This window comes from Manis javanica, chromosome 3, assembly GCF_040802235.1.
Source record: "Manis javanica isolate MJ-LG chromosome 3, MJ_LKY, whole genome shotgun sequence".
Lineage (NCBI taxonomy): Eukaryota > Metazoa > Chordata > Mammalia > Pholidota > Manidae > Manis > Manis javanica.
Genome location: NC_133158.1, coordinates 66,778,915 through 66,804,454, shown reverse-complemented (window position 1 = coordinate 66,804,454; position 25,540 = coordinate 66,778,915). Strand labels below are relative to the sequence as shown.

General features: G+C 41.3%; 1 protein-coding gene across 4 annotated transcripts in view; it reads left to right on the top strand.

Moving 5' to 3' along the window:
* GRAMD1C (GRAM domain containing 1C) overlaps nt 1-25,540 on the top strand; it is a 107,951-nt gene that overhangs the window by 14,289 nt on the left and 68,122 nt on the right. For all 4 annotated transcript variants that reach the window (XM_037013021.2, XM_073231651.1, XM_073231650.1 and 1 more), the window contains exon 2: nt 21,233-21,317. In XM_037013021.2, the coding sequence (XP_036868916.2) occupies nt 21,233-21,317 (85 nt within the window). The remainder of the gene's footprint in view (nt 1-21,232; nt 21,318-25,540) is intronic.

Below are 25,540 nucleotides of genomic sequence, written 5' to 3'. Positions count from 1 at the left end.
TAAGTGGATCTAATACTTATAATGCTGGAAAATGTATTTTGATGAGTCCCCATAAAAAAATTGTGAAAACTTAACAGAAAGATACAAGAAAGTGAACTAAAGTTTATTAAAAGTTTTTGTTTCTCTTTCTTTTATTTTTTTGCTGACGTTGATTTCTTTTAGGTCCTATCCATTTAGTCTTGTGCTGCTTAACAGATCAGCTAGTGTCTTTCTGACAGTAGGACTTTAAAGGCGTATGATTAAATTGCCATAGCGATTGACAGTGAGAGCAACAGCTACAGATTTTCTATTTTAATTCTGTAATATAAAGACAGAAATCTTAAAGGTTACATTGTCTTATTTTTTATTTAAAAATAAAAGTAATCCTAGTATGTGGGAAAATGAATTTTATTAACTTTAAAATTCTAATATGACAATAAAATTATGTGACATGAGGAAATGAAATTTAAAATAAAGTTACTGATAAATATTTATGCTTTTGCCCCTTAACTGTTAGTAAAAATACACAGCAGAAGAAAAAAACCCAAAACAAATAACTTTTTTTTCTGACTAAAATAATAGTATATTCCAGGTGGATTAAGGGCCCAGGGGAAATGCATACAGAGATCTGCAGCAGATACATTTATTTAATGTGACTTCTCTTATTGTTGTACAGCTAGAAACTATGGGGAATGAAAAAAGCCTTTGAGATTTTCTGTTGTGTTATGTTTAAAAGGTAACATACTTGGCTGGATTTTTTATAGAAATAGTAGTTCTTTGGGTAAGGTTCTTAATATTAAGCATTCTTCTGTACCTTGGTATTTAAAATACTAAGTTCCCCTTTAAAAATACTTGTAATTTGTATACATTTATTTCCTTAATAGGTGACTTAGTTGATCATTACATTTTAAAAGTGGAGGGATTTATAAAGTTTTCTGAATTGTAGAACTGCAATAAAAATTACATTTGTTTAGGGTATGTTTTTCTTTGAATAATCATATATTTGAAAATCTTGACAAATTCATACAAAGTAAAGAAGATATGAAATCTCAGATCCTTCAGATCTTTGATATAGGAAGGGAAATAGGAAAAAAGCAGGATGAAGTAGGAGATTTTTAAGAAGTTAGAGTTCAAATTCGTCATTTCTTTTATATTTTTGTTCTAAAACATTTGAAAAGTGAAACAACCCTAGATTTTTGAAATGGTAAATAAGTGCAAATATTAATGAGTATACTTATGTTTTAATGGAAAATAGTAGATTTGAATTTTCCTAGATCATAATCAAGTTTTTTCTACTTGTACAAGAAATCATAAGTCTTGACTCTGTACTTTATCTTTAACTTATAGTATGATCATAGTCCTGTTATTTACAGGTAAGCTTTTCTACTTATAAGTGAGAGATAAAAGTTGCCACAAATCTGACTTAAAGATACACCATGAGGATTAATTAATGTTGCATTGTTAAATTAAAATAAAAATGCTCAAGAGGATTAATTAGTATGTTTGTAACATACTTTGGCAAATTTGGAGAAGACATATAATTGTATGTTGTCTTCCACAACAAATCTTGCATTTATTCAAGCTGAATAGGATATCTGAGGTTTTTACTGGTAACTGATTAAAAAAGAATAAACTCATTTTCTAATTTCTTTTGGATTAAAAAGTATATTATGTCCAATTAAAAAATTTCAATTATAGATAGATATTATTTGAAAACACAAATATCTTTTAATACTTTTTGATTTAATTGTAAAGGAAAGGAGCTAACATTTCTGGCAATATGGAGAAAGGATTATCTAACTTAAAATCTCTTCTGCTACAAAGTACCTAGAAATGCTGGATGAAATGTTAAAACATCTTTTAAAAATGCATGTCTGGGCTCACAAAATAGCAAGGGAAATATCTAAGGGCTAAAAAAGAAGAGGGAACTAATTACCAGGGTTGTAAGCATGTGCGCTAATGCTGAGGCAGCCCTAAGGAGTTTATTAGTCTCAGTAAGTAAAGCTTTAATGGCCACACTGGGGTGGGAGATGATACCTTGGACTTGTGTGAACTGGGACTAAGAACTCTTTTTAAAGCCATGATTCTTGAAGAGTTATACCCTCTGTGAAAGGTAGAAAAAAATCCGTCTACATCTTCAGGTTGAAGGCGAGGAATCTTACCTATCTACACTTGCACTTGGGGTGGTAGGGGAAAGGAAGTCTTCCTGAGAGTACATAACTGTAGTCCATCTCATGAAAATTTGGGACTTGAATTTAATGCCTTATAAGTGAGCAGAAGGAGATTCAATAAACAGCACACTAGAACTTTCAAAACCATATGAAACTGTCAGTTAAACTATAAAGCAAACATTTGATACTACTAACTTAATAAAAGGAAGTAGAAATATAATAAATGGATAAGACATTCTCAAAAACATCAAGCAGATTTTTAATAAAAACCAAATACAACTTCTAGAAATGAAAAAATATGATCATTGAAATAATAATTAAAAAATCAAGTGGATATGGGGAATAGCAGCTAAAGAGAAAAACCAGTAAACTGAAAGATATATATGAGTAAATTATTCAAAGTACTGAGAGATAAAGATAGAAAATTTGAAAAAGAATGGTTTAGCTATAAAGAGAAAAGTAGAAAGTCCATTATGGATCTAATTGGAGTTTCAGAAGATGAACATAGAGAATAAGCAGAGGCAGTATTCAAAGAATATGCATAAAAACATTCTACCCTTGATGAAAGATTTCAAAATTATAAACTACAATGAGTTTCTACAGGATAAATTAAATAATACGTGAGCAGAGACATTATTATCATAGAAGTGGCAAAGGTAGAGGTATATGAATTCATACAGAATAGTCTTCTTAATTCATTTGATTGTCTTCTATGCATCAGACTAAGTGAACAGGATGGTGTCTACCATTTTGGAGTTCAGAACGGGGGCTGAATAGTATATAAATAAGCAGATGTGTAATACTATGTTAGGTAGTAATAGAAGCTCTGAAGAAAATAAGAGAATGTAATGGTGATCACATGGGAAGGAATAGTATTTTTAGTTAGAATGGTCAGGAAAAGCCTCTCTGAGAAAGTACTGTTTGAGAGAGCCTATGTGGGGTGGGAAGGACAAAGGAAGAACACGAATGAGTCTTCAAAAGAAGGGGAAAGTGCAGTAGTGTTCTATGGAAAGGCCTGAGGAAGGCGTGAGTTTGGCTTGTTTGATAAAGGACAGCTTGCTGATGGGATGAGATGTGGTGAGTGAGGACAAGAGAAAGGTCAAGGATAATGTCTCTTAGCTTTCTACTCAGTGCACCTGGGCACATGGAAGCACCCTTTAGCAGAAGAGAAAGAGTGGGGAAGAAGTAGGTTTTAGGGGTTGGGGAAATCAAGAGTTTTTTTTAAAAAAGTTGGAGATACATATTTATATACAGTAGAAAGGTCTAGTAGGCATTGGATATATGACTTCAATCCCAGGGGAGAGATTGAAGCTGGAAGTAAATTTGGTAAATTGAGTTTGGATGGTATTCTCAAGACATGTATAAAGATTGGATGAGATCACTTAGGGAAAAATATGGACAGAGAAGAAAAGTGGACTGTTCAGTATTTGGAACCTCACGTAGTGACACAGGAACAAGCAAAAGAAACTGAGATAATGCTAGTGAGATAAAAGAAAATCTCAGAAAGTGTGGTAGCCTCAAATGCAAGTGATGGAAATCTTTTAAGGACAGAATGACCTACTATAAAAGTTCAAATAAGGTGAGATCTGAAAATTGGCTATTAGATTTGTAAAGTAGAATTTGCTAGTGACATTAAAAAGTACAATTTGGGGGCAAAAAGTTGATTGAAGCATTAGGTTTTGGAATATTACCTTAATTTTCCTTTGTAAAATTTGTTATAATTGTCCAGAGAAATAGAGGCCTGAAGAAAGAAAATTCATATTTCATTAAAAATATATTTTATACCACATCAATATGGAAAAATACTTTGGAAAAATAACATGACTGCTAAATTACCAATAAATTAACATATTTAATCAAAGATGTAGAAAATATGGAAAATAACCTAAATAGTAATGTTATTGGGATATTAATTAAGGTTTCATCTAAGTATATCCTTTTGATTATCTAGGAAAAAGAGAAATTCTAAGTAGCACATAAAAATAAAACCTAAGATAATAAAAAATTTCTGTTTCAACATTCTCCATCTGCCTTTCTAAAAAATCTTTTATGATATGAGATGTGAACTTAAAGGCAATGACATTGATCCCATGAGCCACATAAGGGAGTTTCTATTACCCTAGTCACATTTTGCTTAATAATTAAATTAAATGATTTTAATAGTGTTATTTCTCTGGTGAAGATGTTAATAACTAGTAAAATGGCCTAACGATAGGGAGTTGAAGGAAGGACACAGAAGGGTGTGGAGTTGACATCTGAATTAGTTTTAAAAGCACTTTAAATATTTCCTCTTTTATGTAGAATTGACACATTTATTCCAACCCTACCAGTATCCTCTTTGTTTTACTTTTTTTATACTTTGATATAATTTTTAGATTCCTATGCAATTATAAGGAATAAGAGAGATACCCTATACCCTTTAAACGGTTTCCTCCAATGGTAACTAACATCTTGCAGCACTATAGTACAATATCACAACTAGCATGTTGACATTGATAAAGTCAAGATGTTGGCCATTTCCATCAAAAAAAGAATCTCTTATAGAAACAGCCCATTTATAGATGCAACCACTTTCCTTCTGTCTCCTTCCCCTACTAAACCCTTGGCAATAACTAATCTGTTCTACATTTCTATAATTATGTCATCTTAATATTATGTAAATAGAATCATACAGTATATAACCTTTCATATTGACTGTTCTCAGTCATCATAATTCCCTGGAGATCCATCTGTTTTGTTTTGTGTATCAATGGTTCATTCCTTTTTAATGCTGACTAGTATTTCATAGTTTAATGATTAAACTAACATTGAAGAACATCTGAGCTATGATGCTATAAATATCTGTATACAGGTTTTTTTTGTGTGAATGTTTTCCTCTCTGGGATAAATGCCCAAGAGTGCAATTGCTGGGTCATCTGATAGTTGCATGTTTAGTTTTTGAGAAACTGATAAACTATTTTCCAGAGTGGCTCTACCATTTTACATTCCCATGAGCAGTATATGGATGATCTAGTTTGTCTTGCCTCCTTGCAGAGTGCTTTAATCATGAAAGTAGCTTTCCCATGTAAATCTTAGAACAATTTTACCTATTTTTGTGAAAGATCTTATTGGGATTTTGACAGAAATTGGGTTAAACCTGTCTTTAGGGGAGGATTGACATCTTTACTCCATTGAGCCTTCCAATCCATGAACATTGTATGTTTCTACATTTATTTAGGTCTGTTGCTTAATTTCATCAGTGTTTTGTAGCACACACATCCTATATGTAGTTTGTTAGATTTGCACTTAAATATGTTTGTTTTTGAGCTGTTGTAAATAACATTTATTTTTTTTTACTTTTGGAATCCATGTATTCATTGCCGATGTATAGAAATACAGTAGACTTTTGTATGTTCATCTTGTATCTTGCAACCTTTCTGAACTTACCAGTTCTAAAAGGTTTTTTTAGTAGCTTTCTTGGGATTTTCTATTTAGTCAATTATGTCTTATGTAAACAGGGATGGTTTTACTTCTCCCTTTCTGATCTATATGTCTTTTCTTTCCTTATTGCACTGGCTTGAACTTGCAGAACTGTGTAACAATAGTGAGAATGGACATTCTTGACTTTTTCCTGATCTTAGTTAGTTATTAACTATAGGTATTTTGTAGATGCTCTTTATCAAATTGAGGAAGTTCCTCTGTATTCCTGTTTTTCTGAGATTTTTAAATAAAAAATAGACATTGGATTTTGTAAAATATTTCTGTATCAAGTGATATGGTAATGTGATTTTTCTTTTTTAACATGTTAATATGGTAGGTTACATTAATTTTTTAATATTGAACTAACTCTGAATTCTTAGAATAAACTCCACTTCCTTATGTTGTATAATTTTTATATATTGCTGAATTATATTTGCTAATATTATGTTGGGGATTTTGCATCTATATTCATGAGGGATATTGTTATATATATATTTTTGTACTGTCTTTATCTTGTTTTGGCATTAGGGTAAAACCACCTTAATAAAATGAACAGGTAAGTAATTTCCTGTTTTTCTTAGAAGAAATTGTGTAGGATTAGAATTAACTTTTTCAACACTTTAAAGAATTCTCCAGTGAACAATCTAGGCCAGATATTTCTTCCTTGGCAGATTTTAAATTATGAATTCAATTTCTTTAATGGTTGTAGGTCTGTTCAACTGAGTTTTGGTAGTTTGTGTTAAGAAATCAGTCCATTTCATATTTACATGTGTAGAGTTGTTCATAATATTCCTTTATTTCCTTTTGATGTCTGTAAGGTCTGCAGTGTTATACCCTATTTTATAGCTGATATTGACAATTTGTGTCTTCTCTTTTTTGTCAGCTTTGCTAGAGGTTTGTCAGTTTCTTTGGTTATTTTTAGAGAATCAGGTCTTTTTTTCATGATGTTTGCTATTTTTGCTTAAATTTATTGCTCTCCGCTCTTATCTTTATTATTCACATCTTTTTGCTCATGTTGTGTTTATTTTGCTCTTCCCCTTCTAAGTTCTTAGATTATTTATTTCAGACGTTTCCTCTTTTCTAATGTGTGCGTTTAGAACTATAAATTGCCCTCAAAGCATTAGCTGTGCCTTACAAATTTTGATATGTCGTATTTTTGTTGTGTTGTACATTGTATCAGTTCAATGTATGCTTTGATTTTCCTTGAGACTTCTTCTTTGGCTCAGGTATTATTTGGAAGTATGCTGTTCAATCTCTAAATGTCTGGAGATTTTTGTGCTGTCTTTCTGTTACTGATTTCTAGGGTGACTCCATTATGGTCAGAAAACACACTGTATTTCATTTCTCCAAATTTGTTGAGGTATAGCTGAATATGTACCTATGTTCATATATATCCCAATACATTTGATATTATCAGCCTTTAAATTTTTGCTAACCTCATGTATTTGAAATACTACCTTAGAAAACCTAGATGAACTAGGGAAACAAACTACTGAAATTGACTCAAGACAGAGAATCTGAAAAGACCTATAACTTGAAAGAGATTGGATTAGTTAAGGGAAAAAAAAACTTGACAAACAAATGTTCAGTACTAGGGGGCTTCACTGGCAGATTCTACCAAATATTTAAAGAAGAATTAACACAAATCTTTAAAATACTCTAAAGAAACAGAGAGAACACTTCCTTAATCATTCCCTGAGGCTAGTATAACCCTGATTCTAAACCAAAATTAATTAAAAATTTATACACTAGCAGTGAACAAACTGAAAATGAAATTTAAAAATTCCATTTATAATAGCATCAAGAGAATAACATACTTAGGAATAAATTTAATAAAAGAAGTATGAACATGCTGAAAACTATAAAACCTCACTGAAGAAAATTTAAAACTATAGATAAATGGAAAGATAGTCCATGTTAATGGATTAGAAGATGTAATATTATTAAGATGGCAGTACTCCCCAAATTGATCTGCAAATTCAGTGCCATCTCTATCAAAATCCCATTGGCTTTTGTTGGAAAGTTACAAGCTGAATCTAAGTTTATACAGAAATATAAGGGAGTCAGTATATCCAAGACAATCTTGAAAAAGAGCAAAGTAGGAAGATGCACACTTCTGGTTTCAAAACTTACTACAAACTACAATAATCAAACCCTGACATAAGACTAGACATGTAGATTAATGAAATAGAATTGAGAATCCAGAAATACATCTTTTTAAATTAGTGATTCTGTGTTTTTTTTTCAGGTAAATTCCCAAGAGTGGAATTACTGGGTCATATGGTATTTCTAGTTTTTGTCTATTAAGAAACTTCCATACTGCTTTCCATGTTGGCTGCACCAATTTACATTCCCACCAACATTGTACAAGGGTTCACTTTTTTCCATATCCTAGCCACCACTTGTTATTTCTTGTGAAAACTCTTTTCTAATATGTACATGTACATTTGTGAAAGGCTACCTCTCACCTAGTTATTTATCATATCCACCACCTCACGAATTAATTTTTTGGGGAGAGGGTTGAGAACATATGTTATACTTTTTTAGCAAATTTTAATTTCAGTTATACAAATACACTGTTGTCAACTATACATATATATAAATTTTTTCTTTTTTCTTTTTTTAGGAGAACAAGGTACAGGCTTTTATTTAGAGAGAAAGTGAAAGGACAGAGCTCCTGCCTCTTGTCTAGCAGGGGACAAGAGTCTGGTATGGTGCATTGTCTAGGGAATTTATAGGCAGTTGAGGATTTGGGGGAACTGATAAAGGACTTAGGCTGTGGACTTGTTAAAAGTGGTCTTAGGATGTTTGTCCTTGATGAGACATTAAGTCCCTTTTAGCATGCTGAAGTGAATCTTACACATGATTACAAACGATTAGCATAATAAAAACATGGGCTACTTTCCTTTATTTGGGGAGTATCAACTGATCTCACTGAAGAATGACTCTAGAGTTTAATGTTTAACACAGAGTTTTGGTAGGGGGTTTTCTTGCATGTAGTTATACTGCTCTGACTGTAAATATCCTGCCTTGCTTTTTCTGGAGGCCCTCACCCTACTCCGTTGAAGCCCATGGTCCCTGTCTCATTCCACCCCCCCTACAGATAGAGACCCTAGCTGCTCTCTGTAGGGGAAAGGGGACAATGACCACTCTGGCTGCTTCATGCTGAGGGGGTGCAGTAAAGGGTGCAGTTAGGTCTCCACCACTGGTCAGTCAACAGGGCCTAAAAAAACGGATACTTCCATCTTGGGTTCCATCACTATTATTATTTGCAGTTTTATGGCTTCTGGTAAGGCTGCTGGGAACCCTGTAAGCAAGGTATAGGCCAGTTCTTCCAAGAGGCTTTGTTGGCTTTATAAAGTCAACCTTAGTTCCTTAAAGCTGTTCATATCTGAGTTTATGCACATGTTTCTCAGGTATGACATTCCAGTCAAAGCCTTGGTAATGTAATCAGTGTTTTTAATTGGTCCTCCAAAGTTATCCTGGACGAGCCCCCAAAGATGATGCTGGGGTTCTTATTCACGAAGCTGAAGAATGAACTTCACAAACACTCAAGGTAGGAACTTAGCAAACATGCAAGGTAGGACAGCTGGGGAGACGCTTTTACTTAGAGATACAGTGAGAGGACAGAGTTCCTGGCTCACGCCAGGAGGGGACAAGAGAGACCCTGTTATCAACTATATTGATCTCATGTCCTACATTAATTCTTCGGAATTTATTCATCATATAGCTGCAAATTTGTATCTTTTACCAACCTCTCCATATTTTCCCTACCCTCCAGCACCTGGCAACCACTTCTCTGTAAGTTTAACTTTTTATTTTGATTTCACATAAAAGTGATACCACCCAGTGTTTACTCTGTCTTGGTTATTTCACTTAGCATAACATCTGTCTGTGCCATTGCAAATGACTGGCTGATGTTAGTCCTCCATATCCTTGCTGATTTTCTGTCTATATGTTTTATCAATTATTAAAGATAGATTATTAATGTCTCTAACAATGTTGAATGGTCTCTTTTCTTAATTATGTTGTGTCAGATTTTGCTTCATGTATTTTAAGGTTGTTAGTTGTATATATACATTTACAATTGTTATACCTTCCTCTTGTATTGACTGTTAACACTATGAAATTATCTCTTAGTGTCTAGTAATATTTTTTGTCTTAAAGTTTATTTCAGCTGATAGTAATATAAATAATACAGTCACTCAAGTTCTCTGTGGTTACTATTGGCATGGTATATCGTTTTCCTTCTCTTCACTTTCAGCTTCTTTGTGTTTTTTGGATCTAAGGTGTGTGTCTCTTGTAGACAGCATATAGATGGGTCTATTTTTATCCAGTTTGACAATTTCTGTGTTTAGCTTATTTATATTTAATGTAGTTACAGTATGTTTGTGTTTACAAATAGCCATTTTGCTATGTATTTTCTGTATGTTTCATATCTTTTTTGTTGCTCTGCTCCCCCTTTGCTTCCTTATGTATCAGTTACTTTTTATGATTGAAAGGAAAGGAGCGACACAGAGCAGCAATTCACCGGAGAATTCCGCTTTTTTAGGGAAAGGTGCTGGGTTATATAGGAAGGGGCATAGGGTGATTGTGGTGTTACTTCTACGGGGCTGTTGGCTGTTGGCTAGGTGCTGGGATTGGGAGGGGGGCGAGAGGTGATTGGGCTTCAGGTGGCACTGGCGGGAACTGAGGACCCCGAAGAGAAGCTGGAAGTTTCCCATCTTACTGGTGGGGACCCTTCATTCCCCCCTTTCTCCTCTATGGGGTTGTGGACGTTGCTTTCTCTCTCACTGCTTCCTGCTGAACAGGGGCGGAGAAGGGAGTGAGGGCTTGAGGATTGGGAGGAAAGGGTTGATAGGACTCCCCACAGTAAGGACGAGTAGATGTGGACTTCTTCAGGTTGGAAATCAATGAAGGTTCCCTGTAACCATAGGTCGAGGACCTGTTGATTCCAATGGTGCCAAGAGGATATGGGTGTCAGGAGCCAGGCGTCTGCGGCCATTGTTTCCAGGAACAGTTTCCAGTGGAGAGAGGGGTCCATCTCAGCGTGTGGTGAGGAGGTCACGTGAGGGTGAGGGATCTTCTGTGGCCAGAAGCTGGTAGTTCCTGAGTAAAAGCTGGTTGAAACCTTGATTAGAGATTTTTCTGACTTGGGATTTGATGAACTTTATTATACAGGGTAAGAAGAGACAGACGAGAAGAATGACTATTATGGGGCCTGCAATGGGCCAGACCCAGGTAAGGAGGGGGTTTGTTAGTATTGACGAGAATGGGTTGGAATTGGAAGCAGAGTGGAGACTGGAGGCAAGGTCGGTGAGTTTGGTGATGTCAGTTTCTACAATGCCGGATTCGTTGATGTAATAGCAGCACTCTTCCCAGAGGAAGACGCAGGTGCCGCCCTTCTCGGCTGTAAGCAGATCTAGGGCCCGCCGGTTTTGAAGGGTGATTTTAGCTAGTGAAGTGACCTGTCTTTGGAGAGAGGCTAGGGAATCGGCAGTGGATGTCAGGGCTCCCTCAAGTTTGGCGTCGAGATCTCTAACTGCCCATAGAGAGTGACCCAAGGCTCCTCCCGAAAACCCTGCCCCAATGGCTGAGGTGATCAAAGAGATACCGACCATGATGGGAAGGAAAGCAGCCCTTTCTGTGTGCGAGGGCAAGGGAGGTTGGAGCTCAAGGAATTCTGCCATGCTGTAAAGTGTAAGCTGTGGGATTAGGGTGACGAGAATGCAGGGTGTATCGGAGTGGAGAGGCAGTGAGTTGAAAAGACTGCCATTACACCAAAAGAAGTGTCCCGGTTGTGTAAAAGTCTTAGAGCCGGAGGTAGGGGTGTAGATAGGGAGGCAGTGAAGTGCGCTGGAGGGGGGTGGAGTTGGGCCTACACAGTGGTAGATGGTGAGATTATCTGCATATTCTGGTTCCCATAGGGGTATGTCTGCCAGGGGGCGGAGGGGTTGTCCTTCTGCATGGAAGGAGTAGTTGGAAATATTAAGGGGCACGGCGGCCAGCAGTGAGTGCTGTAGTGATGCGCACAAGAAACAATTGGCGGTGTTGAGGGTGTGGTTGAGAAAGATGGTGGTGTCTTGAATGAGCTGTAACCAAGAGTAGGAGGAATAAGATGAAGAGGCGCCGTCAAGAGTTTGGATAATGACTTTTTTGGAATGTCTGCTATCTGATGCAACTTGAGAGATCTGGGAGTGAGAGGGAACATACTCTCGAGAGATATGAAGGGTACCGTGGGGGGTCAAGGACCCCCCATAGTAAACTGAGGCTGTGACTCCGGCAGCCCATCGAGAGTCCCAGGGATCTGGGATTGATAAGGAGAATGAGCCGTTGGGATATTTCATGAAACGGTTGGAGGAGTAATACTGTGGGTACTGGAAGTCACCCATGTAGTGAATGGCGCAAGACCAGTAGGGACATCCCCCGTAGGTGTCTTGCCATTGCCTGCAATAGGCTTGTCTTTGGTCATAGAGGAAGCAGAGGTAGGGAGAATAAAGGTAGCTGTAAGTGAACACTTTGATGGAGGGAGGAAAGTGGAGGTACAAAGGCTCAGAGCAGCCTTTCAGAGGGCAGTCTGATGTGGTAATGAGGGCAATAACTTTTGTTTGATGCTGTGTGTAAGTATGTCTGACTTTGAATCGCCATACAAAGGAGGGTGGGGTGGCAGAGAAGATAATAGGAATGAGGAAAAAAAGCGAGAGAGCAGTAAAGGAGGAAAAAGTCATGATTTGGGTATGGATGGCAAAGGGGGTGCACGGGAGATGCGGAGCTTCAAGGGATCAGAGGGATGAGGTATGGTAGAGTAGACAGCGTCTTGGGCTGTATCCGAAGGACTCTGGATTGTGACTGATGGGTCTTGGGTGTCCAGAGAAGGTGGGTCCTGGGTATTTGGTTTCAACCTGGAGATATGAATCCAAGGGGTGACAGAGTTATCAGGCAGTGAGAGCTTGGTGGCCGAGGGGGTGCAGAGAATAACTGGGTGTGGACCTTCCCATTTCGGGGTGAGAGAGGGCCGATCCTCTGGTGGCTTATAAAACACTAGTTGGCCGGGCTGTAAGACAGGAGGATTTTGGGAGGCGGAGCGGAGGAGAGAGAGTAGTGGAAGGGTCGTATTGGGAGGAATTGGTCCTTTGTGGGAAGGGAGCCCCGGGGGTAGAATCGGGTGGCCGTACATGATCTCAAAGGGCAACAAGAAGGAAGGTTTTTTTGGGAGGGCTTGAATGCGGAGTAGAGCTAAGGGAAGTAAGCGAACTAGTTCTAGAGATAGTTTGGTCAGGATGTCTTTTAGAGTCCTATTGGCTCTTTCTACTTTTCCCGAAGCTTGTGGTTGATAAGGACAATGTAAATGCCAGGGGAGCGAGAGCGACTTGGAGAGGTTCTGGATAATTTGGGCAGTGAACTCAGGGCCGTTATCTGATTGGAGGGAAGTGGGCATCCCGAACCTAGGAAAGATCTGGGTGAGGAGAATAGAGGCAACCGCGGATGCTCGTTTGTTAGTGGTGGGGAAAGCTTCGACCCATCCTGAAAATGTATCTACTAACACGAGTAGGTATCTGGTATGCCGTACAGGGGGCATGTTAGTGAAGTCTATTTGCCAATCTGCAGCGGGGACATTACCCCTTGCTTGATGAGCTGGGAAGGGTCGGGCCTTGAGGGGGGTATTAGGGTTACTGCATTGGCAGATGGTGCACTTGCAGGTGATTTGGTTAAGTAGGGTTTTGTCTTCAGGAGAGAGAGGAAAAAAAGATTGTAAAAAATGGATCAAGGATTGGGGGCTGGGATGGAACAGATCATGTAAGAGGCGGAAGAGAGACTCTTTGTCCTGGGAGCAGAGGGTGTCTTGTGATAAGGCTAAAACCGCAAGGGCAGATGGATTGTTGTCTGGTGTGTCTTCTGATAGGGCAACTGACCGGGCTACTCTGTCAGCTTTGTTGTTACCTCTTGCAATGGGGGAGTCATCCTTTTGATGTGATTTGCAGTGGACTATGCCTAGTCGGTGTGGGAGTTGTGAAGCCTCTAGAAGTTTAGTAATTAAGGCTGAATTAGTTATGGAATTTCCTTTTGTGGTGAGGAGGCCTTGTTCTTTCCATACTGCCGCGTGAGACAAGAGAATGTGGAATATGTACTTGGAGTCAGTGTACAATATGAGAGACGTGTCCCGGGCCAGAGTGCAAGCTCTGGTGGCTGAAATGAGTTCGGCCTGCTGATTGGTTGTACCAGGGGGTAGGGCTCGTGCCTCAATCACATCTTCGAGGGACACTACTGCGTATCCTGCGTAGTGGGTGCCCTCATGTTTAAAGGAGGACCGATCAGTAAACCAGATGAGGTCAGAGTGTGAGAGGCCTCCTTCGGAGATCGTGGGGTGGCACGGAAGAAAGTTGTGAAGGGCTTCCAGGTAATCATGCGAGGGAGTATGAGGAGAGTAGGGTAGAGGAAGAAGAGTGGCCGGATTCAGGGGCTGGCAGGGGAGGAAAGAAATGTTTGGACTTTGGAGGAAAGAGGACAGTAAGGTCAGGAGTCTGGAGGGAGGGAGAGTCTGTAAACTTTTGTAGGTTAAGAGATCTTTTAGGTGATGTGGGGACAGAATGGTAAGGGGCGCTTCGAATGTTAGTTTATGAGCTTCTTTCTGCAAGAGCTGCCCAGCGGCTAATGCCCGTAGGCAGGAGGCCTATCCCCGAACTGTGGGGTCTAATTGCTTGGAGAGATAAGCTACTGGGGCAAAGGATGGGCCATAATATTGGCCTAGGACTCCTAGAGCTTGACTGGACCTCTCATGAATGTATAATGAGAAAGGTTTTGACAAATCAGGGAGGTGGAGAGGTGGAGCTTCCACAAGGGCTTGATGGAGCTTAATGAAGGAGTGTCGGGGTGAGGATAATGGTTCTTCAGGGGGGCCCTTGCTGAGGTCATATAGGGGTCTTGCCAACAGGGAGAAGTTAGGGATCCACGCTCTAAAATACCCAGCCAGGCCTAGAAAGGAAAGGATTTGTCTTGGTTTTGGGAACGGGCAGTTCAGAGAGGAGTCGTTTTCTGTCTAAGGTAATGGACTTTCTTTGTTGAGACAGAAGGAATCCGAGGTAAGTGACAGAAGGGGAAGAGATTTGAGCTTTGACGGGGGATACCCGGTAACCTCTGGAAGCTAGAAGGTTAAGTAGAGACGCAGTGTCAAGTTGAGACTGTTCCCACGAGCGACTGCAGAGTAGAAGATCATCTACATATTGTAATAAAGTGGACTCGGGGTGATCATGATGAAACTGTTTGAGGTCTTGAGCTAGGACTTGTCCAAAAATATGGGGACTATCTTGGAAGCCTTGTGGCAAAACTGTCCAAGTAAGTTGTTCAGAATGTCTGGTGCATGGGTCTGTCCAGGTGAAGGCGAAAAAATCTTGGGAGAAGGGGTCTAGAGGGGTAGAAAAAAATGCGTCCTTGAGATCTAGGACTGAGAAGTGGGATGCTGAGGCAGGGATCTGCGATAAAAGGGTGTATGGATTTGGAACTAAGGGATGGATAGGGACAACGGCCATGTTGATAAGGCGAAGGTCTTGGACAAGGCAGAAAGATCCGTTGGTTTTTTTAACAGCTAATATGGGGGTATTAAATGGGGAGTGAGTGGGTGTGAGGTAATTTTTGTTTAAGAGATCTTGAATGATGGGTTGGAGGCCTATGAGGGCTGAAGTGGTTAGGGGGTATTGGGCCTGACAGATATACTGAGAGGGGTCACGTAATTTGATAGAGGCAGGGGGACATAGGGCCACGGAGGGGCTTGTAATGTCCCAAACTTTGGGATTTACAGGGTGTATGAGGGCGGAACCGGAGCTTTCATTGGGTAGAGGGGGGTTGTCGGCTATGAGGGCCATCAGAAAGGGAGTACTGGGGGCTGTGGGAGTGGATATAGTTATGGAAACATGGAGGAGGGAAAGGATGTCTCATCCTAGTGAAGGGATGGGACACTGGGGCATAACCAGGAAGGAGTGGGAAAAAGGTATGGGATTGTCTAGGATTGTGCATAAAAGGGGGGGGGGTTTAATGGGAAGATCTGTTTACCTCCTACCCCGACTATAGGAGTAATGGCTGGCGTGGTAGGGCCCCGGTATTCTCGCAAGACTGAGAAGGTGGCTCCTGTATCTAGGAGGAAGGAGATGGGGCGACCGTCTACTGTTAAAGTAACCCTGGGCTCCTGTTTGGTGATGGAAATGGTTGGGCGAGAAGCCCCCGGGCCCCATCAATCTTCTTCTGCCAGCCCCACTACGGCAGGCTTAGGATGGGGGTTGTTTGTCCAGCCTCCCCTTCGGGTGGTTGGGCAATCACACCCTCAGTGGCCCTTTTTGTGGCATCTGGGGCATGGGGTGGTAGGAGATCTGGGGGAGGGGCACGCCCTTGACCAATGCCCCTCTTTTCTGCACTTGAAACAAGCTCTTGGGGGGGGCTTGTTTGTAGAGGGGTGCCCAGGTTGTGGTTTTATCAGCTGGGCCAACATCTGGAAATTGGCCTGATCAGCCTTTTGTTTATGGCATTCTTTCTCCTCCTCCCGGTTATGGAAGACTTTAAAGGCCACTGTTAGGATCTCAGTCTGTGGGGTAGCGGGGCCCTGTTCTAACTTTTTGAGTTTAGCTTTAATGTTGGGGTAGCTTTGAGCTAGGAAGTATGTCATAAGGACATGTCTTCTTTCAGGTGTTTCTGGGTCCAGGCTGGTATACTGTAGTAGGGCTTGAGTGAGTCTGTCTAAGAACTTGGAGGGGGTTTCATCTCTCTTTTGAATTATGTCTTGGAGCTTTTGAAAATTGACTACTTTATGACCTACCTTTTTCAGACCTGCTATTAAGCAGGAGGCAAAAATATCTCGAGAGCGGAGACCCACGACGGTGTTATAATCCCAGTGTGGGTCTTGTTCGGGGACAGCAGTGGGGCCAGGGGAATAGGTGGGGTCAGTCCTGTGGGTTTCGGTAGCATGCATTTGGGCGAAGTCCTAAACTCGTCTACGCTCTTCAGGGAGGAGAGTATTGGCCAGGAGCATGAAAATGTCATGATGTGTGAGGCTGTAAGATTGGAGGGTCCATTGAAACTCCCTGATGTATGTCGTGGGATCAGTGGAAAAGGAACCTAGGCGTTTCTCTAGTTGGGCTAAATCTCCTAAGGAGAAAGGGATGTGAATGCGCACGATGCCTTCGGATCTTGCTACTTCCCAGAGGGGGGGCGATAATTTTGGGAGGCCCTCGGGACCGAGTCTGAGGGGGACTTAAGGGTTCAGGCTCAGTCTGTGCGGGGGAAACAGGTGATGGGTACAAAGCCGCGATAATTTTGGGAGGCCCTCGGGACCGAGTCTGAGGGGGCAAAGACGGAGGAGGCTCCTGGAACTTAGAGGGGGGTGAAAGGCTCAGGCTCGATCTGCGGGAGGGGGGGAGGTGAAGGGGACGGAGGAGGATGGGGTGAGGTGGGGGAGGAGATGGTGGTGGAGGGAGGGGAGGAGGGAGAAGGGAGAGGACGGGAGGCTTCTGCAGGGGTGGAGGCAGTGGCGGCGGCGGTAGAGGAAGGGGGAGGGGCTGTTGTAGGAGAAAAAGGGGAAGGGAGAGGACGGGAGGCTTCCACCGCGGGGAAAGAGGCAGCGGCAGTGGCGGAGGGTGGAAGGGTTGTAGGAGGGGGAGGGGCTGAAGGGGGAAGCCTGTATGGCAGAGTCTTGTCGGTTGGGTCAAAGGTATTCGAAGAGGGAGTGGGAGTGTGTGGAGGGGAGGGAGACGGCTTGCAGGCCAGGAGAACTTGGGGCGGGGAGCAGGTGGTGCAGAGGCTGGGATTTTGAGCTAGGAGGCGAAAAGCTTCAATATAGGGAATCTCCTTCCATTTTTTCAGGCGCTGGCAGTAGTTAAAGAGATTGCGAGTGATGTTAGGATCAAGAGTTCCCCCTGCGGGCCATTGGTTGTTATTGTCTAGGGGGTATGTCGGCCAATCTTGCGAGCAATATTTACGGAGAAGTTTTGGTTTTATATCAGGTGTCAGGGAGAGGGTAGCCAGATGCTTAAGCAGGCATTCAAGAGGTGAACTTTCAGGGAGGGATGAGGAGGCTCCCATGGCTAAAGGACAGAGATGGAGACAGACAGGGGAAGACGAACGGAGATCCTCAGACTGGAAGCAGACCGCAAGGAGACAAAGGGCATCCCCGATGATCCTTGGTGGTCTGTGGAAACTCGTATACGAGTCGGAATTTCTTAGGAAGTGTGGGTCATCACCCAGACTTCCCTAAGAAGGCAGAGTGCCGGAGTCACGAGGTACCTAGCGCTAGGAATTTTCAGGAGACAGAACAGATTTCGGCAGACGGAACAGAAGGAGGGGGGGTGGGGAAAGGGAGCGTTCTCATCTGCAAAGGAGTCACCTCGTTTATGGCTGTTGGAGGGGGGCCTGAGGGTCTGCCACAGCCGTGAAGGCCTGAGGCGGGGACAGTTCCCTCCTCGTCCCCTAGCGTCAGGGCCTTGCCGGACAATCACAGTCAATGGCACTGTGATAGCTCGGAGTAGAGTGGCCCACCCCGGGGAAATTTTGCTTAAAAAGTTTCGGCACTGATGGAAGGGACGGTGAGTGCGTTTATGACTATCGGAGGAGGGGCCTGAGGGTCTGCCGCAGCCTTGAAGGCCTGAGGCGGGGAGATTTCCCTCCTCGTCCCCGAGTGTCAGGGCCTTGCCTGACGATCACAGTCAATGGCACTGCGATAGCTCAGGGAAGAGTGGCCCACCCGGGGGAAATTTTGCTTAAAAAGTTTAAGGCCTGAGGCGGGGATTTATGGCTGTTGGAGGAGGGGCCTGAGGGTCCACCGCAGCCGTGAAGGCCTGAGGCGGGAAGAGTTCCCTCCTCGTCCCCGAGCGTCAGGGCCTTGCCGGACGATCACGGTCAATGGCACTGCGATAGCTCAGGGAAGTGTGGCCCACTCCGGGGGGAAAACTTACCTAAAGGCCAGAGAGGAGTGGTGAGTGTGATAAGCCAGCACCGGAAAAAGAGGACGAGGGAAAGCTGCTGCTGGTGTCGGGGGGAAGACGGGGCCCAGTTGGGGTGTCCCGTCTCCTGGGTTTCGGCACCAATGAAAGGAAAGGAGCGACACACAGCAGCAATTCACCAGAGAATTCTGCTTTATTAGGGTAAGGTGCTGGGTTATATAGGAAGGGGCATAGGGTGATTGTGGTGTTACTTCTACGGGGCTGGTGGCTGTTGGCTAGGTGCTGGGATTGGGAGGGAGGCGAGAGGTGATTGGGCTTCAGGTGGCGCCGGCGGGAACCGAGGACCCCGAAGAGAAGCCAGAAGTTTCCCATCTTACTGGTGGGGACCCTTCAATGATACCATTTTAAGTCCTCTTTATTAAAAAAATATGTATTTGAGGGTTTTTAAAAAAGTGATTGCTTTAGGGATTATATTATACATTTTAACTTCTCAGAGTATACTTCTGGTTACTAACTTAGTTTGCTAAAATATTTAACTCCAGCCTGCCTCTGTTACCTTTCTGCTTTTGTGCCATTATTCCCATATATATTGTACCTATATAGCTCATAACCCCAACAATACAGTATTATCATCATCGTTTTATAACCTCTCAGGTCTTTTTAAGTTGTTAAGAGAGAATTTGGAAAAGAGGTTTACATAGTCTTTTCTGCTTACCCACATATTTCCACGTCTGTTGCTCTTCTTTTCTTATGAATTTGAGTTACCATATTATGTCATTTCTTTGCAGCCTGAAGGACTTTGTTTAGTATTTCTTTAAGGCAGGTCTGCTGTCTCCGTGTTTAAGATGAGAAGTCAGTCATTAATCATACCGTTATGCGCCTGTATGTATGAGTTGTTTTTCTCTTACTGCTTTCAGGTTCTCTGTTGTCTTTCAGCAATTTAACTGTGATATGTTTAGGTGTGAATTTCTTTTCTTTGTCCTACTTGGCAGTTACTGAAATTCTTTGATCTGTACATTAGTTTCTTCATCAAATTTTGAAAGTTTTCACCATTATTTCTTCAAATATTTTTCTGCTTCCCCTTTTCCTTTTGATAGTCCCATTTCAAGTATTTTGAATCGCTTTATATTGTCCCACAGGTCTCTTAAGTCTGTTCATTTTCTATAGTCTTTTTAATCTCTGTTCTTTAAATTGGATAATTTTTACTAATAATGTCTTTAAGTTCACTGATTTTCTGCTATTTTGAACCTTTTGTTGAACCTCTCTGGTGATTTTTTTAAGTGATTATAGTTTGCAACTCCACTATGTCCTTTTTCCCTTAAAATTAAAAAAAAATCTATTTGTTGAGATTTTCTACTTGTTGAATCATTGTTGTCATATTTTTATTTACTTCTTTACACATGGTTCTCTTTAGTTCTTTGAACATATTTATATTAACTGCTTTGATGTTTTTGATAAATTTATTATATGGGAACCCTGAAAGACTATATTGCCTGCTTTTTTCTTTCCTTTAAGTCACATTTTTCTACTTCCTTGCATGTTCATAATTTTTGATGAAAATCATGCAATTTAGGCAATATATTGCAACAACTGTGGATTCTGATTGCATCCTCCTTTCCCACAAAAGTTGCTATTGCTGACTTTGATTTGTTTAATATACTTGGGTAGAGTAAATGTGTGAAACTTGTGCTGTGGCATGTGGGAATGAATGTCTCTGCTCAGTTTATTATTGTTGTTTTGATTTTTAAGGCTGATTTCCCAGTGGTCACCCCTTATGTCAACCAATGTTTGGTGAGAAATTGTAATCACATACATAAAGCCAGTAAGGCTTCTCCCTTCTACTGGAAGATCTGTGAGTAGATTCAGGAATGCATTAAAAGATCAGGTCATTTTCAAGATTGTCTGTTTTTATGTTTCTCTGTGACTTCTTATGTCTCCATCCAGGAATGTGTGGGCATTTTGGGATCTCTATGGTCTCTGCTACACATGCATGCAACCTCTGTTCAGCCAGGAATACATGGAGAATTTATCAAGTCCATCTGTGGCTCTCTCTCTTTCAAGTTATCTTTGTTAAGTCCCCTGCTAGTTTGTCATTCTGCTTGTTTCTTGTATCCCAATTGGGACTGCAAACTCATACTCACTTAGATAGCTTCAGAACTTTTTTCTTCTACTTTTGGGCATAGCCTTTCTGCTTTCCATGCTGAATCAACTCAGCCCCCTTTCTCAGCATAGCTGCTGGTTTTTATGACCTGTTCCATCCTTGTAGAGTCACTGACTTAACTGATGGGAGAGGAAGAGTAATGGTAGCTGGCCAAGGAAACAGTGCCACAGGCTTATGCTGTTCCCAAGTTCAGTAGATTTTCATGAACAAATACTTTTCAGTTTGTTGTATGCCTGTGGTCGATTTCCAATAATTTAAGATGATTGTTTTTGACAGTTTTTTTCCAGGTACATATCTCCTTTTGCAGAGATGATTTGCCAAACTAGTCTCTCTGTCATGCTGGAAGCTTCTTTTGTTTCCTTTTGGTGTTTTAAAAAGTGTTTATTTATGTGGTTTTTCACACAGAAACATATAAAATATTGCACAAAAAGCTTATTATTTTTAAAATGGATTAAAGTACTTTTTTCTAAGACACAACATTTCAGTTCATCTAAGAAAGATTGCAATTAAACAGAAATTTCATCTTTTTATTGTTGCAGATTTCAGGTTCCACCTATAAAGACAAGAATGAGGAATACAAAAGACACTTCACACATCTGCCTGATACAGAGAAGCTTATAGCAGGTAAAAAAGACAGGAAGTGCTTTCACGGGGGGAAAAGATGACGACATGAGAAGTAAGGCAGAAACCTTCTCCCTAAACAACATATAACATGAAAATACAGCAAATACAACTGACCTGAAGACTGCAGAACAGATTGCCTATATCTGGGGAAAAGAGACAACCTCACAGAAAAGGGTAAAGTAGCAAAGCCACATTCCAATGGGACCCAAGCCCTCTCCCCAGCCCCAGCACACAGGTGGGAGAGAGAGAAACAGAGTGGGGAGGGAGTCGGAGTCTTAAACACCCAGCCCTGGAGATCTGCCCTGGGAGCACAGACCCACATTACATGGTGCTCCGGAGACTACTGGGGTTGAAACGCAAAACAGGAAGAATACTCAGAGAGACTGAGATTCCATCTGCTTGTGGAGAACAGGTATGCACAACAAGCCACTCCAGGACAAAAGAAAGGTGGGCACTTTGAAAGACTTCCCAACAGCAAGAGGGGTGCTAAAGGGGCAAGGATTACACAGAACTTGCTGCTCTGTGTAAAAAGGCAGGATAAAATTGTCCTGGAACACTCAGGAGAAAGGGCAGGTAGACAAAATTTCCTGGCACACTCAACCCAGCAGATTGGAAACGTTCAGGAGCTTCAGAAACTCCAGCCCCTATGCTGACAATGCAGGACCAAGGCCCTGCCACTCCCTCCTGGCAGGCACTGCTCTGCAAACCTGCTGCCCCCACCATTGCACCAGGCCAGCTGCAGGGTAGCTCCAGGGCCATAATGCAGAGGCTCCTACCTGCACTCATGGTCCATGGGCCCAGGCAGTGGAGGCAGGCACAGCTTCTAAGAAGTAGGAAGGAACTATTTTCTCCCACTGGGACAGTTCTGCTCACCTGTGACCCCTGCCATGGGTTCAGGTGCTCAGCAGCTCCAGAGAAGAGAGCTTCTGAGCACTACAGGGCACGGCCTACAAGAAGATATTATTCCATAGGAATCACTAGAAAAATGAAATGGGAAAATAATTTTATATAAACCAGAATCCCTCAAACATCAGAAAGCGGGCCAAGTACAATTCCAATTACCAATCTTCTTGATAAAAATTTCAAAATAAAAATCATAAACATGCTCATAGAGCTACAGAAAAATATTCAAGATCTCAGTCAGTACTTCAAGAAAGAGATAGAAACTTTGAAAAACTACAGTATCTGAAATGAAATGCACAGTGGAGGGGTTTAAAAGTAGATTAGATTATTAAAGATGGCAGCGTGAGAGGTGAGACAGAAACCTCCTCCCAAAACCACATATAATATGAAAATATAGCAAATATAACTAATCCTGAAAGAGAAACAGGAAAGAAGGCTGCAGCAGACTGCCTACACCTGGGTAACAGTAAACCTCATGGAAAAAGGTAAAGTACCAAAGCCCTGATCCAATGGGACCCAAACCCTTCCACCACCCCAACTCACTGGCGAGAGGAAGAGAAATGGAGCAGGGAGGGGGTGGAGGCCTAGGACTGTGGAACACCCAACCATGGAGATCTGCTCTGGAAGCACGAACCTACATTACATAGTGCTCTGGAGATCAGTGGTGTTGGAAAGCTAAGACAGGCGAAATACTAGGAGAGACTGAGAATCCAGCCACTTGCGGAGAACAGGTACCTAAAACAGTAGCTGCTCTGGAACAAAAGAAAAGTGGCACTCTGAGAGACTTCCCAACAGCAAGTGAGCTGCTAAAGGGGCAAGGATTGCACAGAGCTTGCTGCTCAGGAGAGAGGACAGGTGGACAAAATTGTCCCGGTGCATTCATCCCAGCAGGTTGAGAACTTTCAGGAGCATCAGATGCTCAATCTCCCTGGCTGGCAACACAGCTCTGAGGCCCCCCCCACTGTGATACACAGCCTGTGGCTCCTTCCTCTCAGCAAGCACTGGCTCACAAACTGGCTGCATCCATCATTGTACCAGGCCAGCCAGAGGGTGGCCCCGCCTATGGCATCTAGAAGTGTATACCATAGAGGTTCCTCCCTGCATGCTCAGCCCACTTGCCATGGCAGTGGAGGCAAGCACTGTAGTCAGGAAGCAGGAAAGGGCTTTTTCCTCCCAGCAGGCACCAACACCACTCACCAGCGACCCCCACCATCACTTCAGGGGCTGAGCAGCTCTAGAGTGTAGACCTTCTGGGCACTAGAGGGGGCTACCTAAAAATATGAAATGTCAAAGGAACCTGGTTCAAACCAAATCCCACAAACATCAGAAAGAGGGCCAAGTGAAACCAAACTCACCAATCTTCCTGAAAGAGATTTCAAAATAAAAATGATAAACATACTAATGGAGCTGTAGAAAAATATTCAAGAACTCAGGGAGGAATTCAAGAATGAGATAGAACACTGAAAAATGCAGTATCGGAATGAAATATACAATGGAGATATTTAAAAGCAGATTAGATGAAGTAGAAGAGAAGGTAAATGAAATAGAAATTAGAGGACAGAAATACAAAGAAGGTGAGGAACAGAGAGAGAAAAGGATCTGTAGGAATGAAAGAATATTGAGAGAACTGTGTGATGAATCCAAACAGAACAATATTCGCATTATAGGGGTACCAGAAGGAGAAGAGAGATAAAAAGGGATAGAAAGTGTCTTTGAGGAGGTAATTGCTGAAAATTTCCCCAGTCTGGGGAAGGAGATAGTCTCCCAGGTCATGGAGGTACACAGATCTCCCAACACAGAGACCCAAGGAAGACAACACCAAGACATATAATAATTAAAATGGCAAAGACCAACGATAAGGACAGAGTATTAAAAGCAGCCAGAGAGAAAGATCACCTGCAAAGGAAAACCCCTCAGAATATCATCAGACTTCTCAACAGAAACCTTACAGGCCAGAAGAGAGTGGCATGGTATATTTAATGCAATGAAACAGAAGGGCCTCAAACCAAGAATACTCTACCCAGCAAGATTATCATTTAAATTTGAAGGAGGTATTAAACAATTTCTGGATAAGCAAAAGTTGAGAGAATTTACCTCCCACAAACTGTTCCTACAGTGTATTTTGGAGGGACTGCTATACGTATAAGTGTTCCTAAGACTAAATAGCTAGCTGTCAACAGAGAAAGTAAAACCACAATAAAGAAAGTAGACCAATTAATTACTAAGCACATGCAAAATTAAATCAACTACCCACAAAGGCAGTCAAAGGATAGACAAGAGTATGGAATATGATACCAAATATATAAAGAATGGAGGAGGAAGAAAAGAAGGAAAAAAATAGAACCTTTAGATTGTTCTTATAATAGTGTCTAAAGTGAGTTATGTTAGACTGCTAGATAGTAAATAAGTTACCCTTGAACCTTTGGTAACCCCTAATCTAAAGCCTGCAATGGCAATAAGTACATATCTACCAATAATCACCCTAAATGTAAATGGTCTGAATGCACCATTTGAAAGACATAGAGTCATTGAATGGATAAAAAAACAAGACCCATCTGTATGCTGCCTACAAGAGACTCACTTCAAACCCAGTGACATACGCTGACTAAAAGTGAAGGGATGGAAAAAGATATTTCATACAACTAATAGGGAGAAAAAGCAGGAGTTACTATACTTGCATCAGACAAAATAGACTTCAGAACAAAGAAAGTAACAAGGACATTACATAATGATAAAAGGGTCAGTCCAACAAGAGGATATAACCATTATAAATATCTATGCAGCCAACATTGGAGCACATACATATGTGAAACAAATACTAATAGAATTAAAGGGGGAAATAGAATGCAATGCATTCAATTTAGCCTTCAACACACCACTCACTATAAACGACAGAAAATAAGTAAGGAGACAGAGGCACTGAACAACACATTACAACAGGTGGACTTAACAGACATCTACAGAACATCTACCCAGAAGCAGCAGGACACACATTCTTCTCAAGTGTACCTGGAATGTTTTCCAGAACAGATCACATTACTGGTTTACAAAAAAAGCCTCAGTAAATTTAAAAAGATCGAAATTGTGTCAACCAGCTTCTCAGACCAGAAACGTATGATATTAGAAATAAATTATGCAAGGAAAACAAAAAAGCCCACAATCACATGGAGGTTTACCAACATGCTCTTAAATTATCAGTTGATCAATGACCAAATAAAAACAGATCAATTAATATATGGAGACAAATGAAAACAACAACACAACACCCCGAAACCTGTCGGATGCAGCAAATGCAGTTCTAAGAGGAAAGTATATTGCAA